The sequence below is a fragment of the Sitodiplosis mosellana genome, unplaced genomic scaffold (genome assembly GCF_009176505.1).
Source record: "Sitodiplosis mosellana isolate CC-2019 unplaced genomic scaffold, AAFC_SMos_1.0 Smas_scaffold_6226, whole genome shotgun sequence".
NCBI classification, from domain to species: Eukaryota; Metazoa; Arthropoda; class Insecta; order Diptera; family Cecidomyiidae; genus Sitodiplosis; species Sitodiplosis mosellana.
In genome coordinates, this window is record NW_022601467.1 from 2,466,521 (window position 1) to 2,485,642 (window position 19,122).

General features: G+C 37.2%; 1 protein-coding gene across 3 annotated transcripts in view; it reads right to left on the minus strand.

Annotated features, from left to right (window-relative positions):
- The window catches only part of LOC129578534 (protein amalgam), a 323,991-nt gene that overhangs the window by 94,487 nt on the left and 210,382 nt on the right, over positions 1–19,122 (minus strand). For all 3 annotated transcript variants that reach the window (XM_055467267.1, XM_055467268.1, XM_055467266.1), the window contains one exon: positions 389–508. In XM_055467267.1, the coding sequence (XP_055323242.1) occupies positions 389–508 (120 nt within the window). The remainder of the gene's footprint in view (positions 1–388; positions 509–19,122) is intronic.

Below are 19,122 nucleotides of genomic sequence, written 5' to 3' on the forward strand. Positions count from 1 at the left end.
CGTTCACCGAGAATTCAAAACCGAATTACATGTTTCTGAGTGTGGAATACTTGATTCGTAACTTGAACTTCATGTTAATTAAATAATGCCATGAACATTTGAACGATTTGAACGGATTGAAAATACCGATTACGATCAAATGCCACAGGATATGTTTGGAACCAATTGAAAATCGGATGTCAAATGAATTGGTTTTCTGTATTCGAAGTTGATGTCTCGCATAGTGTATACTTTTATATATGTATGTATATGGTATGGTTTCTAATCGCATCGAACGAAAACCACCTAAACACATTAATGGCACTTAAACAATAAATATATTTCGGTTATCCGACATACGACCAAATGGTCGGATGTATGAAATGAATGAGGTATAAGTTGAAATTACCTGCGTTCGAGACTTCACATGGCAGATGAATTGTTTCGCCCGCCACAAATTTAAACGTTTCCGATCTGGTGACAAACATCGGTTCGGCATGCTTTGCCATATTCTGCGTTGCGGCTAGACCTAGAAATTGGTTGAATATATGGGTAGGGGAAAGAGAGAGAAAAGCAGAGAATAAACACAATTAGTTATCAGCAATTGAATAAACTGGTTTTTATATATGTACTACGTATGCACGATAAATACATGATCGGCGCGCGGTAAGTGGGATCTCATGTAACCAAATATCCATTATTGTTTCCGATGCAAATGATGAGATAATGAGCAACGAAAGCACAATCGATGTATAATTGTATACTGACAAATTTCAATGATCAAAAATGGTGCAAAAATGAGGTCAACGATTATTTTTGTTATTAATATAGAAAAATTTCGATTTTCCTCTATGTTAAACACAATTTAATGCCTAATGAATTGTGAATACCTATGGCTGGAGGGTGATAAAAATTCATTAGAATTATGCTAATGAATTGTTAAATAAAAATGCGTTACGGATGCGACAACATTTCACTGCACCAAAATCGATTTAACGCCCAACTTAAACATAGTCTAAAGTTTTGAATTAAAAATCGATGCGAGTACAACTAGTACTTATTATGACTATCAAATTTTCGGCATGAATATTGTGTACGTATAGAATGTATTGTATGTATAATGTGTGTACAAAATGGGGAATAATTTATGTGATTTTCATTAAGCAATAGCGTGCACCATCTCATAGTGCATTGCACCGTATCTAATGGCATTTATAATCAAACTAATTTCCTTCATAACCAAAAATGCCATCAACTCTCGCTCGCTCGCTCGCTCGCTCGTTATTATTTTTTATTTTAATTTTCTCTCTCACACTCTTGCACACGTGCCATGGTCTCATCGCGCCGCACTCTGTGCTACATTTAAATATGGAGTCCCACGAAAAATTGGGTCCACGTTTAAAAATAAAGCATATGCACTGGCACTGGTACGATGAGCATGCATGAGACGCGAGCAAGTGCGAACAACATTCCGCTCGAATTGGCGAAAGGGGATCGAGATGTGATAATAACAAAATTAAAACGCATTCAAAATACTGGCACGGAATGTACGATGGCATCGTGTGAAATATTGACATATGTATGCTCTTGCACAGATGCACGCATTTCTCGTGCATCGTGCGCAATTTTACATGCATTCACTATGTATGCGATTCCCTTTTTCCGCTTCTGAAAATAATGAATATTGAAAAGGTTCGAATAAAACAAATACTTTTATACAATTCCGCTGCATGTGCGATCTTGATGCATGTTTGCACCTTTCGCCATCCAAAGTGCACGAAAAACGAATATACACCTACCCGTAAAAAATACCTGGCGCCAGTGAGCTTGTGTGCAATTTGTTTTAAGTTTTTTCTCTCTCTCTCTCTCTCTGTGCATTTATTTCAGCCACATGTAGAGTGTATCGAATAGCGAGTGGATGTACCGTCTATATGTTTGATGATATAAATATGGAACGATGGAAAATCACGTGTACCTTGTAAATGCAGTAGAGGAATTAAATTTCATCGCGGAAATTGAACTTTGAACTATAATATGCTTTCCTTCTTTTCAATTTACACGAGCTCGTTTTTGTGTCATTTTTAATACGATTTATAGCACAAACTTTTGTCGCTGAAAGTATTCCCGTAAACCGTTTCGTCAGTGAATCATCATGATCGGTACATGATGTCTCTGTTTGTTGCTATTTTTCTTCTTTTTTTGTGAGATACTGACGCCATCGTTTACTTCTGATTCGTTGTTGATGATGCTGATGATGATGATGGAGATGCAAAGCTTTCATTTCAATATTGATTTGACTATGGATTAGATATCGAATCAACTAATCTATTGTCAGCACGGTTAGCTACTTAAAAAGCGATTCCAGAAGAGAGCGAGGAAAATTAGAAACTTTTTTTTACGATCACGTATTTACATGACACTCGATTTCATTGAGTTGATTCGATTTTGGCCAAGACACAGAAGCGGAAAAACACACACAAAACTCCAAACATCTCATTGACTAATCAGATCAGGTTCTGTTCATAAAATTAAAGCTGATTTAAAGCTGAAAAGAGGGAGTTGTAGCAATAGATGGAAAGGAAAAAGAAGTTAAAGTGCTCACTTTCGATTCATACTAAATAAAAACGGTCTGCATTTTTTTCCTGCTTTGTTGCATGTTTAATCATTCAATACTCATTGTTTCGTTTTACGATGTACTTTCACTGGCGCTTTCGTTCTTTCGTTCATTCTTTTTTTTTCCTCTCGCCATTTTTAATTCAACCTGTTTTCCGACAATGAACGAGCCGAAGAGATACATCGTTGAATGCAAATCCGGTTGATGTTCGCCGAAGAGAGCTGACACTGAAGATTATTTTTCACAAGTGAATTTTAGAGATAGAAAAACGACGACAACGAAACAACTGAAAACGGGAGACGAGGTTACAAAACAAAAGGAACAACATCGAACATAACATACATACAAGCGATGAGAGCCGAAGCAGAAGTGGGGATAAAAATGACATAAACTTGTTCGACATCTTCAGCGAAGATGATGCAATCGTAAGAAGTGGAGGTCGTTCAGCTTTTTTACGGTTACTAAATTTGAGCTGTTCAGCGTAAAATTAGTGAACAAGCATGGTGTATGTATGATGTACGTATATCTGTGTATGTTCTATGTCAATTTTCGTGTTCTTTTGTTCACTTTTTGCTTCGCTTCTTCTTTTTTTTACCATGGCATTTATTATTTCTTCTTCTCCGTTCTGTCGTCTTTTCGTGTCTTTTTGCCGCAGTAAATCCACGACAACCTTTTCAGATTCAAAACGAAATACACGCACCATTGCTGTCACTGTACACCAGATAACAAGTGGGATTCCCACTGTAGATACACATTCTATTCGTACTTATTAAAGGACTTTTAATACTTCGTTAAACAATTATAATAACGGTATGGCCTGTGCACATTAATTTGGATGATGGACAGTCGCACTGTGACTCCTTTGCGCCGAACGCTTCATTGTATTGGAGGCTCAAAAACAGAGTCATCCTTTAGTACCCGTAACGACATGCATTTGATTAAGTACTGTAGTTCTTTTTTCGCTTGCATTTATCATTTCATCATCATTCAGAATCTTTTTGTCATTAAACAACGAGATTAACAGCAACACAAAAAAACACCGTCCATCTTGTTTTTAATGGCAACAGAAAAAAACGCTGAACACTATTGACCTCGCAAACTTATTTGAATGATAATAAAAGAAATCGCATTAAACGAGAAGTGTATCCAAGTTGTTGACCAGGCACTGACATCATGAAGATGAAAAAGTGAAAAAGTTTACTTTTTTTGCGGTTTATTTAACTATTTTCTTTAAGCTGAGCGATTACTCTTTTTCAAAAGCACAATTCTTTGAACTCTTCTGGCTTATTTTGCATTACAAGGGGAAAAAGCAAGCTCAAGCACTTTATTTTTGATCGTTCCAATTAGGTTAAATTCAAATTGTGACACAATTTTCATGTATCTTCATTCATTTGCATGCTTAAACTATGCATTTTTGCTAGTTTCAATTTCTAGCAACAACAACAGCAACATTCCGCCTAAAAATCACGGTATCACATTTTGATTGAAAAAAGTGTTTGAAAATTTGTTTTTTTTTTTGCTATCCGTGATGACCCAACGTGGGACGTCAAAATGATGTCTGCAGTAATGATGGAGTGTGCATAGCTCAACACAGAACAAAAACTGAAGATGGCACCGAACGGATACGGCGACCTTTGAATTTACATCGAATTGGAGAGAGAAACACTTTTGTTGTCTCCGATGTTCAATTTCTTCAGCACCACACGACAACGAGGACGACGACAACGACGACGACGACGACGACGACAAAAACATTGGATTTTCGCTAACGAGCCCCGAATCCCATTTCAGGCGTGTATACTTAGTACGACCTTTTACTCTTATCAGATATCGACAAATGTTTCCTTCGGTCGTGCTATTTACCAAATGGCTGGGCTATGGGTATGGCATGGCATATCGGAAAAGAAAGATTGAATAAAAATCGAACGTTTCAAAATTCGATTTCGTTGCTAAATTGAATGTAATGCCATGCGATGTCGATATGTCTATAATGGTGGAAACAAAAGTACAATCACTCGAGTTGCGCTTTTACCGTGTCGCACCGTGTTGCTTTTTACATTGCTTTCGCTAATATTTACTAGCGTTATAGTTGCGCGTTTTCGACGAAGTTTTGTTTGGTGTTGTTATTTTTTTTTCACCCTCTCCCTCTCCATCAACGGTAGATCGGTTGCGAATATTTATGTGTTTGCTCCAATGTTTGGATGTTTTTCTGTTTGTCATTTATCTGTTCGACACTAGTTTTTCTGCATCATTTTTCAGCCGCACGATGTGGTGTGACATTGGTAGGAATCTATTCGATGCCAGTCACATCCAAATGGCTTTTACTTGCTTTGTTGCTTGATTTGCGCTTAAAACAAACAGTCAAATCTCGAAAGTTTAAAATTCCGGCGAGGAACAGAGCGGGCATGCATACACACACACACACACATATCTGATTCGAAGAAGCCACTAAAAGGAAATTTGATTCACGGAAATGATATGTGCCAAGACACCTTTACACAGATTCGGTCTGTCGATTTGCACGTCGAATGCTTTTTGTCACAAGATCGCAAATAGACGAATTCGAGTTTGGTATTTGGCTTCGGCATGCTTGATGTGCAGTGTCACGACCAAAGCATGTATCTCGTTGAGTCATTTTCAGCGACGATTTTGACTTTTGAATTTTTTTTTGTTCACTCGCTCTCTTCTTATTTTAAGGGTAATGCACCTGTTCTGTTCGCCGTTTCGCAATGCGCGTATTTTCCGTGCGCTTCTATTTTTATGGTTATCATGAAGCACACGTAAATAGATGACAACATATTTAGTCGGGCCCGAAATCAACTTCACGTACCAAAACCCCATAGTTTTAGTATTTTATGTTGCCGCGAGTTAGTCGCAAGAAAAGAGCCAAAGAAATCCATGACTATTATCTTTTTGCATACACTTGAATTCATATGGCACTTTTGCATATGTCGCTTGAAACTGCATACCACCGAAAAGAATTGGCAAAGGAAGCCAAAATTGGTAGTGCTTTGCGTGCGTGTACCATATCGTATTTTATTTGGATGGGGAGAGAATTGGATTCAATACCGGTCTCCAAAACGGATGATATATAACATGCATATTTCGAAAAAAAAGAGAAGTTTCCAGATAAAAGCACGTTGAGTGTATCATGTGCTAGTTTATTATGATGCCAACGGTAAAATTTGCCGAAGATAAACGTTCTATTCATTCTTGTATATACTTTCATAAATCCGAAAGAAAGAAAGACTTGAACATAAGATTTCTCAACAAATGCCCGGAATGCGTAAAACAACGAGGCACACGAAAAAAAACCAACAGCGAAACAAAAAGAAATATATGCTTGAACCAGTGGGAATTGGTTCGGGTTTAGCGGTAATATCTTGGTTTTGAAACACATACACACAAACTTACAGCCATTGTCATATTCAGGCACTGACGCACTCACGTTCATTGCTTACAAAATAATGACTGCAGTTTTGTTTAACGATGTCGAAAAACCAACCGTTTTGCGGAAAATAGAAGTTGCACTTGTAATTAAGGGAAATTCGAATCCCATGAATTGACTTTGTTTTGATCGTCTTTACAAAATAAAACAAGTACAGATGAATTTGATCAAAACTAGCTTTGTATTGGGTCTGGGAATTAATCGTGTCGATTTTTCAAAAGATGGCGTAACTTTGCATGGTTGTATCGGGCAATACTTTTTTCTTTTTCACATGAGTGGTCTAGTGTCAAACTACAAAAATCATCATCTATCATTTCATCGAAGTTTGGATAAACATTTTTTTTTGCGCCTTAAATATGTCAAATTTTGTACCGAAAAAGCAACATTTCCCGCAAGCATTAATTTTTTGCTTTCATTTGAAGAAAACTGCGGCTGAAGCGCATCGAATGTTGGTGGAAGCCTATGGTGAGCATGCTCCATCGGAACGTACATGTGAACGGTGGTTTTCACGGTTCAAAAGTGGTGATTTTAGCACGGAAGACAAGGAACGTCCCGGCCAGCCAAAAAAGTTTGAAGATGCGGAATTGGAGGCATTGCTCGATGAAGATTCGAGTCAAACTCAAGATGAGCTTGCCAGAGCATTGAATGTTGACCGAAGCACTGTTGGATATCGTTTAAGGGCCCTTGGTTTCATTCGCAAGTTGTCAAATTGGGTACCACATGAATTGACGCCAGCGCAAGCTGAAAGGCGTTTAGTGACTTGCGAAATGCTGCTCGCAAGGCACAAAAAAAGAGGTTTTCTGTATCGAATTGTCACTGGTGACGAAAAATGGATTCATTACGATAACCCCAAGCGCAAAGCATCGTATGTTAAGCCCGGCCAACCAGCAACATCACAGCCAAAACAAGAAATTCACGGCGACAAGGTAATGCTGTGTATTTGGTGGGATGAGGAGGGAGTGGTGTATTATGAGCTGCTGAGAAGTGGTCAAACCATCGATGGGCCTTTCTACCGACAACAATTGATACGTTTGAAACAAGCAATCAAAGAAAAACGCACGAAATGGGAGACCAGAAAAGAGACATTGATTTTCCTACATGACAATGCTCGGCCACACATTGAGAAATCGGTCAAAAACTACTTGGAAAATAGCGGATGGGAAGTTTTGGCTCACGCCCCGTATAGCCCAGACCTGGCTCCTTCCGACTACCATTTGTTTCGATCGATGCAAAACCATATGGACGGAGAGCGGTTCTCTTCAGTTGAAGAAATCCAAAATTGGCTCGATGCATTTATAGCCTCAAAAGATGAGGAATTTTTTAAGGCAGGCATCCGTCAATTGCCCACATTGTGGCAGAAGGTCATCGCTTCCGATGGACAATATTTTGATTGAAATGTAATTTCATTTTGGTATTCAAATAAATGTTTGAAAATTTAAAAAAATCGACAAAACTAATTCCCAGACCCAATAATAGAGTGATAATATGCACCAAAATGCAGTTAAACTAAGTCCAGTTGCGCTTAGTATTAGTTGATTGGGAGAAAAATGAGCCGATTTATCGTGGAATATATGGAAATCGTTTTGGCAAACATGACATTTTATTAACTTTCTCTCTTGATTCGGGATCAAACTATTTCCTTTGCTTGTTTGTCGTTCGTGTTCTCACAGAGAAGAGAAAGCGCTTCTCGGCGGCGCCATCATTACCGCTATACCCGCACTTGTGCATTTTTCATATTTCACCGAAGATAGTAACAATTTGTTGTTATATTATATCATCTTGTGCTTTTACTACCTCTTGAACAACGGCACTGGTTTTGAATTTAGTTGGTTACTTTAAGAGCCGGGGAATCAGATACGTGTGGATGCCGTTATTGTATGGCGCAGGTTGTGTGCGTGCGGTTCCTACGAGTGATATTTTAATCTAAAACTTCGCATTCGGGGATATGTGAAGCGATCCAACGAACCGAATAAAGTACAATCAACGTTGCTCGCTATTAAAGTCAAGACTAGAGCGCGCCATACAACGACCAAATTTCCTTGCATGTAAATAAAGTCGAACGGAAGGCAGAAATATGATGAAGCAGAAAAATGTGAATTGCGATAACAATGCAAACGAATCAACGAACGAACGAACAAACGAACCCAGCCAGCTAACAAATTCACAAAGTGCAATCCATTCCTTGATCATCACACGGTGCATGTTTTTCTCTCTGCCATTCATTCGTTTTATTGTCACGTTGAAATTGGATGCATTTCTCTCCTTTGAGTTTTACCCAACTATCGGGAAGATGCAGTTAAATAATAATGGAAAATGACATACAGAACAAACAATGTGGCAAAAATAAAGATGGGGTCTTTGGTGTTTCTACGTTTGTCTTTCGGTCGTTCGTTCGTTCGTTGGTTGGTTCTTTCGCCAATCCACAGCGCTGCAATATCGTGCGTTGCACTAAATCTTGAGCTATTGACAAAGTGAGGCAAAAAATCGGAGCGGATTTTTGTGGGTACACGCCAATGGGGGAATTTCGTCGCAAATGTCACTTCAGCGTAATGCTTATCTCCAATAATTTTAAACTAAATTTGCATTATGCAAATTTGCCCGTATTTGATTCTGATATCTTCGTTTATGCTATCCACGATGATGACTTTTCCACCAACTATTCATGCATTTCTTCTCACCGTCTACTGCCAATCTGGTTGGATTGTTCGAATTGCATGCCAACCAACAGCACCACTACCACTTCCACTTCCACTTCGGGATCACGTAAATAACATGATTCTTGAGCTGGCGGAGTATGAACCATAATTGTCGGTGACTACGATGGATGCAGAATGAAGAGGAAATTTTTCGGGAATATCATGCCAATTTAGCTTTAACAAGAGCTTCCAAACGATTTACTTTCGATTCATTCAAATTTGAGAATGCTTGTTTAACAAAGATATTTCTCTCACCTCAAATGGGACGTGTTTCTAAATTAAAACGATAGAATTGCACACATTCACGGTCTTCAGAAGGTGGTTCATTCACTCACTACTGGTTTGAGGCTTCAATTCGTTTTTGTCTTTTCAAGACGATTTCACTCAGACTATAGCTACAGGTGAATTAGTTCAAACATTTGTTTTTAAAGAATACTTTGAAATAAAATGAGTGCAAAATGTTCAGGCTGCTGTGTTGCGGTACGCTGGTTTACTTCAAAACTAATTATCCAACGCGCAAAAAGTAAACAATAATATCTGTGATGTTGCTTATGTTTCATCATTTGCCCGATGTCTGTCTGACAAATGATTATTTTGGAATGATGCCAAGCCCAGTCATTGTGCTTTTAATGTGAATTAAAATGAGTTGTGAATCTACATAAAACATCACCAGCAAACATTTTAGATGCGTCACAACAAATTTGGGAGAAAAGGTTGCTGATTCTTTGGGCTTCAAAAAAAATATCATTTGAAATTCTGACGTCTGACCTCTCTTTCAACACTAACAGGTCTTATTCATACAAAAATTTGGTAATTACAAATATTCTATAGATGTTAACATTTTGCACATTTATTCGACCATGACAAGCGACCTAAATTAGTGGCACATTCAAATAAACAGAATAAAATTCAAACTGGGTTGCTTTAAATCTATTTAGCAGAAGTCTTGCAGTCTTTGCAATAGAAATAAATTTAAAAAATCACATTTTCACGCAAATTGAACAAATGCTACCAATGTGGTATATGAAAATGCATTTTATTTATCCAAATTCGGAAATATCATAAAAAAATTGTATGAATCAAATCAAAATATTCGTTGATTTTCGCCCCAAGAAGAAAACGTATAAGCGAATCGAAAAACATCTATCAAAAAATTCCTTCATTTGGGTTTGAAAAGTAACGTTCTCTTCTTCGGACGACTATGTTTGTTTGGAAAAGTGAACATAGCGCATTCAGATTGAAATCGTGATGAGAATTGGAAAAATGGGAGTAGTGACATTTGAAATTTTTGTAATAAGTGTCAAAGCAAAAAAAAAAACGTTTGACAAACAGAAAACACATTGAAAAAAAAGAGTTTCGAATTCACCTGGGATAAAAATAAGCGACTGAATGCTCTTTTCGGTTGTTTACCCACACTCGATTCTTCATACCTTCAAACATTCGATACTGTTCAAAAATTCGATGGCACTTGTCGCACACAGAGATTCTCTTTCCAATGATTTTGCAATGAGAAATGATTCGCATTCACGATAATCGAAAAAAGGGAATGAAGGATAATACAGCGATTCGTGAATTTCTATCGGTATTGAATTTCAAATCCCAAATGAAGGTATCTCAAATGCAAATCATTAGCTATTTGCCGTCATTTCTGAATAAACTTTTGATCATCACTATGCTAATAGTTACCAACTTTCCAATCAGATTTCACGTCAGGATTGTGCATGACAATTGGAGAAATTTCATCTCAAACCTTGATAACGGTTCATCCAGTCAACACATTTCAAATTTTAATTCTATGAGTGAAATCATGGGAAATCTCTTCTACATCACATAACCTTAATCGACTTTGTTCTATTTCAGTAAAATGCTTGAATCCAATCAACAAGTAAAATTAAATTCATGGAAATTTGCTCGACAAAAAATTGACCACAGCATTTAATCATTCTTTCATGCATCGGTGACAGTTTTAATCGATGCATTGGCATACTTTTCATTCGATTCGAAACCTGAATATATATTCTTTTAAAAACGAACATAAAAATTGAGTAAACTAGCAAATCGACGATAAATTCTTGAAATGCTCGAAAAATAATTTAATAATTGAATACGGGGTATAACCTCTTCAATGGATTGTCATATCTAGAATGTTGATTGTTCACTCCATATCTTCGTATAATTGTTTTGTGAATGTGCGTGTCTTGGATTCGTAGAAATATATTGAGTCATTGTTTCATCTTCTCACTTTGGCTTTGTCCGTCCTCAAAATCGACGCGCACACACACACACACAGCCACATGTGTGCCATTTGGTGCCGAATCAGAAAACACCTGAATCAGAAATGGAGATTTCGATAAAATGGGGCAGAAGAGAAAAATAGCAACATGTTTTGTGCGATTTTATTAAATTTACAGCATCTTCATGCATGATTGTAATCGTGTGCTTTGCTAGATATTTATTCTTATGCTTTCTTTTCGTGTGCCATTGTGTTTCTTTCACTGAGCTCTTTCTTCTACCTCGGTCTCTCTCTCTCTCTCTCTCTCTCTCTCTCTCTCTCTCTCTCACACACACACTCTGTGCAAAACGCTGCCGTCGTCAATTGTGCGCACACAATTCCGAACACCAATCGTAATGCGAATGTCTGTGCTCTTTATCCGTCTGCGTGCAATGAAAGGAAAAATTTCTATTGGTTTAATGTAATCGTATTGAGGATATGTAGCATCGCATCATAACGTTATACCCGTTATACACACTTAACCACATATTGAATGACACCGCACATATTCACATTTGATATCGAATAAAATTGCAATGAAAAATAAACGAACGTGAAGAGAGTGAGAGGAACAAGCGATGTGAGGCAAAATAGGATGATGATGAAGAAGAAAAAAAGCACGAAGAAAATCTGCGGGCATGGAACGCGGGTGAACGAAGAGCTAGAGCAAAGAGTAGGGAAAAAACCGAAGGCGAGAAACGGGATAAATAATAATAAATCGAATTCGACATATCGAACACACATGCTGAGGAAGCGATGCCATCGCCGGAGCTGCTCAAGTGTTTGATGTTTCGGTGAGCATCGCAAAATCGAAGAAAATTAAATAAAAGGCGAGAAGTGATCGAAAACAGCAGAAAAAAGTAGAGCGAGAAAAATGGAAAATATTACAGAATAAACTCAATATATATACACATTGGCGAATTCTCACATACATGTGTGTGTGTGTGTATAGTTCAGCCAACGCTTCTTGTTGTCATCACATGTGTGGTCTTTTTTCCCTTCTTCTTCTTCTTTGTTTTCTTTTTGTGGATTTTCGCTGTCACACTTTTTCATTCGGCGTTCGTGAGTTTTTTTTTCCCCTCGTTCTTTCGTTCACTTACGCGCTCCTTCTCTCTCTCCCCCACATTTTGTTGGTTGCCATGAACAATTTTCAATTTTCAATAATAAATCTCATTTTTGTTCACATATTCGCATTCAATAAACATATATTATTTCTGTAAATTTTCATTTTCCCGGTAAAAATTCTAGATATACCCGGAGCAATGCACCATGCACGGCAACAGTGATACCAACGGAAGCGGTGGAGGTGCACTGATGATGATCTCATAAATATTTTATTCACCCTTCAGGAATATAATCTGAATGTCGTGAGCGCATGAAAGAAGAAAAAAAAAATGCCGTCAATTCTATTTTATTCCAAAAAAATATCGACAATATTGAATTGTCACCGTCACTTTTTCTTATTCGTATCCGTTTGTAAGAGCAAAATTTATACGCTGATAATTGCCGAACGATCAACGCAAATGAAATGCACACTGAGAATCTTATTTTTGGAATTTCAAATGAAGCCATCGAATTCGTTTGAATTGAGTAAACATTTTCTACAACAATATCAACCGGAGTTGACCGTATTTCGGTTAAGCTTTGAAAAAAGATTAATCTTGAAGGTGTTGGAAAATTGATTTTAATGCAGATTAGATGCTGTTCCAAGCTATAAATCTCCTTTCAAATTGATAGATATAAAAACCGATTCGTATCTTTGTACCTGATCCATCATTATAAATTGTAGTTTGATCTAACACTTGGAATGTAGTGGAAAAAAGAGATCGCCTCATTAAAATTTACATCGCTCCCAAAGTTTGACACAACAGAAGCAGCATTAAATAAAAGTGTAAAAATTATTCGATGATAAAGTGGAACCCGACCGCTCATAATGGAATATTTTGCACAAACGCAAATACATACACATACACACCAAGTGGCCACAAAAGATGGAAAATCGAAGGCAAAAGGGAAATTGTTAAGAATATAAGACCGGTGAAGAAAGACATTGCAATCATCATTTGCTTTCAAAATGTTTCGACAACTGAAGAAAGCAATTGAAATGCTTGTTCTAGCTATTTCCGGATTTATACATCGGGTTTTATAACCGTATCAATTTCACCTTCTTCATCGCAACGAATCGGAAAATTCAAGAGCAAATAAAGAGGATGTCACGAGAGAAAAAAAAGATGTATATATATATACATATATATATATCGAACAATCAAATGGAAAATTTCAATCTGTTGATATTTAAGAATGAAATTCAATGTATTGAGAAATAAGGGGAGAAAAATGAAACTTTTAACGATTTCCCGTTAAACACGAAAAGGATTTGTGTCCGATAGACAAATTTTTTTCTTCTCTTTTTTATCTTCTGTCGTCGTTCCTTTTTTTCTATATTGATTTTCAATGTACATCTTCATCAAATAGTATTCATCAGTGTGTATTTATCTTTTGATCATTTCAAGCTTTTCAGCCAACATGTTTTTCTCTCTCTTCCCTGCTTCTTTGCTAAATCTTGCATTCAACATCCTGTCTAGAATGTCAGAGTCTGTCGGCTATTCTGGTGAAAACGCTCAATAATAGAGATTATTCTGCACAAACGTTAACAAGGGCTACAACATTTGTGATTGGTGTCTCCACACAATTCTGGCGATATTTTGCGTTGGAATCGAATCGATTTTACGGCTCAATGAATCAATCTGATTGAGATGAAAACGTCACAAGAGGAATTATTATCGTTGAAACATAGATTTCAAGTGAAACACAATCCCAAATAATATTTGTTTTTTTTTTTTGTGTTGCCATGAGAAGTTAAAACAATTTTCAGATTATTATTTGATTTTTCAAAATGAAAAAGTTTGTAATTAAAATAACTTCCGATTGCTCGCTGAGTATAGAGGTAAATCGGTTGTAGTAGATGTAACAAGTACAACATGTACCGAATACAGCATAGTACAACAGAACCAGATTTAATGATCGAATAAATATATTTAATTAAAGCTTCCATCAGCAAAATAATTGCTAAGTCCAAGTACATCACACTAGACATTTCAAAATGACCTGGTCCAGTGTTATCTCAAATGAATGCATCTTGTTTCAAAACGAGAATTCCTTTAAATGGGCTAATTAAAGGAATGTGTTTGGAAATGCGAATGGAAATCTATCTAATTAAATGTAATTATATCTATTTAAAAGCGACACCAATCACTGGCGTCGCAAATCAAAATGCTGGGTATGACCTGTCGTATGGTGTACACATACATACACACACATATACACCACATATGCTAGCCGCTTGCCGCTCGAATGGACAATGAATAAAGTATGCTCGTTAACGTTTTCAGCAAACGAAAAATCGAGAAGCTCCATGAAGCCAAAAGTGAGCACACCAACGCTACCGGTGCGGAACGTGCAGTTGAAGAAAAAGGGTTGCAACATTGAATATAACAAATAGACACAAGAAATAATATCACAACCTGGACACGAGATGTGTGTGATTGTTGTTGAATCCACCTTAAAGGTTAATTGCAGTCGATTTATTGTCCTTTTACCGCAACTTGCTTGTTCGGTGTCGCTCTCTTATCGATGATGGTATGTGGTATGTTACACACACCTTCCCCTCTCCCACTCTATAGTACACTCAGTCACGGCACTGGAATCCAATTTCATTTTACAAAATTCTCCAAAGTAATGAAGGGGAAAAAATCTATGCACATGGACCACCATTGGTCAGAGCGCCAGAGATTCAACACAATTACGGTTGCAACAGTTCATCTACAAAATAACGATATCGCACACTATTAACGGTTGCGATTGCGACACACACACACACACACACAAATGGCCATTGAATCAAAAATCGTGCATGGTGACAAATTGGTGGAATGAGATGCTGGTGCAGAAAAAAAAACAACCGTATCCTCATGCAATATAGAGTGGCGCAGAATTGAAAAAAAAAACATAAGCGTTTGAAGTCGAAATGTCAAACCCAAGAGACAACCGATTACAGTTAACCAGATGCCTGGCTTTATCTCTGTTTAACTGAAATTGTACAACCAGACGTGGCTTTTATTTCTTTTTTTTTCTGGTGTGGAAAAACAAGAACACCTCGAATGTTATTTAGTGCCACAGAATCATCATTTAAAGCAAATCTAAATTCGAATCGAAATCCTCATCCTCTGCATTATAATTACGTAACAATAGATACAATCCAGACACGATAAACGGATCAAGCGAATGAGACGAAGAATTGAAAATTGGAGATTGGCAAATTGAGCGAGTGAAATGGCCAAGAGTGAAATGTGCCACACATAATACTTTCATTTTGTGCTTTATGTAATTGCTTGTACACGCGCACACCGAAAAAAAAAGAATCGACTTTATGGCATTCCAAGCCGACAGTTCGATTGGGAAACGTTGAACGAACGAACGAACGAACGAACGAACAACAACAATTTGCGGGCGATGCCATCATATTTTTTTTTCCTGTAAAGAAAAAAAAGAAACTGTTTGGCGGAGTAAGGGGATGAACGAACGAACGTACGCAGTAAACCCAAACGGAAAAAACGACGATGAAATTTTAAACGCGCGCGCATACACACAATTAAAACCAGAAGATATATAACTGTGATGACTTCTATCGTATTCCGTTCACAAATAACACGTTTTCCAAAAGCGACAAACGAAGCGAAGATGAAGAAAAATGCGAAACGAAAGAGTGTTGGCATTTTGAGGCAATGCGAGAATTGTGTGTGTGTCGGCTTCTGGTGTTGCTTTCGTTTCTCTGCACGAACAGCAAAATCAAGAAGAAAAAAAAAGGGAAAAAGTGAGATGAAGACGAACAAAAAAGTTACGAAACAGAAGAAAGCGTGTCTTGTAAAACTGTTGCCTGGCTACTACAATGATATTGCGTTCACTTCATGAAATATTTGACGACACAAATCGTCGTAATGTGAGAGTCGTGAATGCGATAGGGAAACGTTTTATGGATCAGCTTCATTTCTCCTTTCGGTTATGCGAAGAATACAAGTGAAGTTATAATATTTCCGAAGCCAGGAAAACGCTGGTTGTGGCCAACAAAAGAATGACAACACTGCACAGCATCGTGTCAGAGAAAACGATGGAAAGAAGTAAAAAAAAAAAGAACACGTAAACAAATAAACAAACGAGCCACAAGAGTACAATACAAATACATTCCAATTGTTCATTCTTTTTATAATTGTGGCGAAACGCGGTCGCTTCACCGCATCAAAGGAAGGACTAATAGCATTTCAAACTGCGTACATATTTGCGTCATTTGAAGCAAAGTCAGAACGTGTGTCCAATTTTACAATGGATTTTACTCGTTGCATCGATTTTGAACTACAAGCTATTTTGTATATTTGTGTAGTTGTATGTGTCTCGTGCCTTTCGCTGCTCTCGCATCGCACAATGATCAGGATGAAATGATAACAACAAATGCTTGCCGAAAAGTAATCATCCGCATCCAAAGATCTTGAATGTTTCACAATATGACTCTGAAATTTGTTTCGCACGACGTGCATTCGCTACGAATTATGTTAATACAATGCAAAGCATCTCACCTTATTCTTTTCGCTACGTTTCGTTTCGTTTCATTTTATATCGCCCAGTGTGTTTCGCTACTCTTTCAAAACATCTTTCGCTCCCTCTGTCAGCACAGCGTTTACTGTCGAGCTTCGAATAATTTGAATATGCTATCGTCTATTTAAACTAGTTTCAAATTAAAATGGTGTGCCAAATGCCTTGCAAGTTGTTCGGCATCCTACAACATCCATGGCTAAATATCAGAAGTTGAAACAACGAGCAAATGAAATGGTTCATTGCTTACTGCTTGCTTTGGGTGTGTATATGTATGTGTATGTTTGTTTGTTTCTCTTTGTTTTGCTAGCACGATGCTAGAAATCTATGACGGTTGAACATACAGCGCTTCAACGAAATTAAGTGATTTTAGCGTAAGAATACCCAATTTAGATGGTTTGCCATTCACATGAAACACATCGAAATTTATAGTAAAACAACAATCAGCCAATCTAATTTTCGGGATGTAAGAAGATATCGTTTTGGGGGCGATTGACGTCGTTACCCCATTGAAAATTGAATTGAATATTTTCGCATCGAAATAAAAATATTTCATCTCTGAATGGCGTACATGAAATATTGTTTGCCGTCGTGTCTATTCAAATTAATTAAAAACAGAAATGTTGGCATAAACATTGTTCAAATTATCCCTTTATTTACACCTTGGAACACATTTTCTTGCTCTTGCTTGTATTCTACGCTCTGCTGACAGAATTTCTTCGATAAATAATTATTTGTCAACAAGCGAATCACTTTCATATTTGCCGCGTTCTTTTCCATGGTACAAACTGACGCTAAAAGTGTAGACGAAATGTGTATACAGCAATATCTACTTTGTTACGTCTATAATTCCAATCAGATCAGGCATAAACTTAAAACGGACATATCCATCAGTTTAATCTTATCATGCATTAGACATTGAACGGTTGAGTGTTTACAGAGAATGGCAACCACTGTCGATACCAATATATACATTCCATCAGCTTGTTACATGTTGCTGCAGCATCGACATACACACACACACACACACACACACTCACACACACACACTGGTCCAAGTGAAGCTAAGCACTGACTTTCGCCGTAATACAGTCAACCGGGATTTTCCGTGCGAACAGGCTCCAATGAATTCCAGCCACAAGATCACATCGCACAAGAAAAGAGCAAAACAAAAATGATATCGGTATATGTTGGGAAATCTATCAAACAACTCGAAAATAAAACACAATCAAATATGTATCAACAAGTAATCAGTAATTTCAGCACGTAGTTTTCTATAATATAGAAAACTTTGATTCGACTTGTGAACGTGTGTTATTTGAAAATTACGGCGAATGGGGAAGGAAAAAGTCGAGTGTAGCAGATAGAAGAAGAAGAAACAAGAAAATTAAGTATCGCGACTTTCGAATCGATACGTTGAATGAATGAGTTGGACGATGCGGTTGGATTTCATTTCATTTCAGATCTGGGCAAACAAAGTGTACCGAACGTACAGCAAACATTTTTATGACTCAATGAACGCGTACCACACAAAATTAACAACTTTTACCGAAAATTCATTCTTGATTTGGGATGAGTTTTCAAATGAATTAGATGTAGCAGCAGCATTTGAATACATCTATTCAATACGGTACGATACGAGTATGATGAGTGAGTGGAAGAGCGCTCACTCCCTCGCTCACTCGCTCGCTCGCTTGCGTGCGGAATCCAGCATTCAATACGCTTCGGTAATCCCGTAATGCAGCAGGGAGCCTGCTATATACAGCTATATGGCTATATTCCTGTTAACCGATTTGGCTATGTGTTTTTTCAAAAGTCAATGAATATTTAATCTTTATAAATTCGATAGTAAATTTTGAATAATTTCATGCCACATTACCCACTAAAATGAAAGGCGTTTAATTTTTCGACCCTCTCTTCATATTCTCCGTAGCTTGTTTCGTACTGTGATCCGTTTATGTATGAGTCAATGAGTTGCTATTACATTTCAAATGAATTCAGAATTTATAATTTTTGCGTGTCCATCCGAAAATTTTGTCAAAATGTGAATATCATTTATACTGACTGTCTGTCTAGTTCTTCATTCAATTCCACTTGGGCCCCGAAAATCTGCCGAAATATTGCCACAAATTTTACGTTTTAGGTAGTGCATTGTCTTTGTGCCGCTTTTAAGCATAATTATAAATTGTTTGAATAATCCATTTTTGGGTAAATCGAACGAAAAAAAAGGTATGACAAATCTCAATTTATTGTGTTATAGAAAGTTGAATGCAAAGCCGGCAACTTAACTAAGCCCGAACCGAAACAAACTGAACGAATGAAACAAAAATGATGGAATAAATGAGGAATAGACAATTTTTGGAAGCCACGAATGGCAAATTACGGTTTTTTTTCGGTGGGAAAAAATGAGAGAGTGATTGAAAATGGTACAAAGGAATCTTTGCCACGAAACGAAATTAGACCTGTT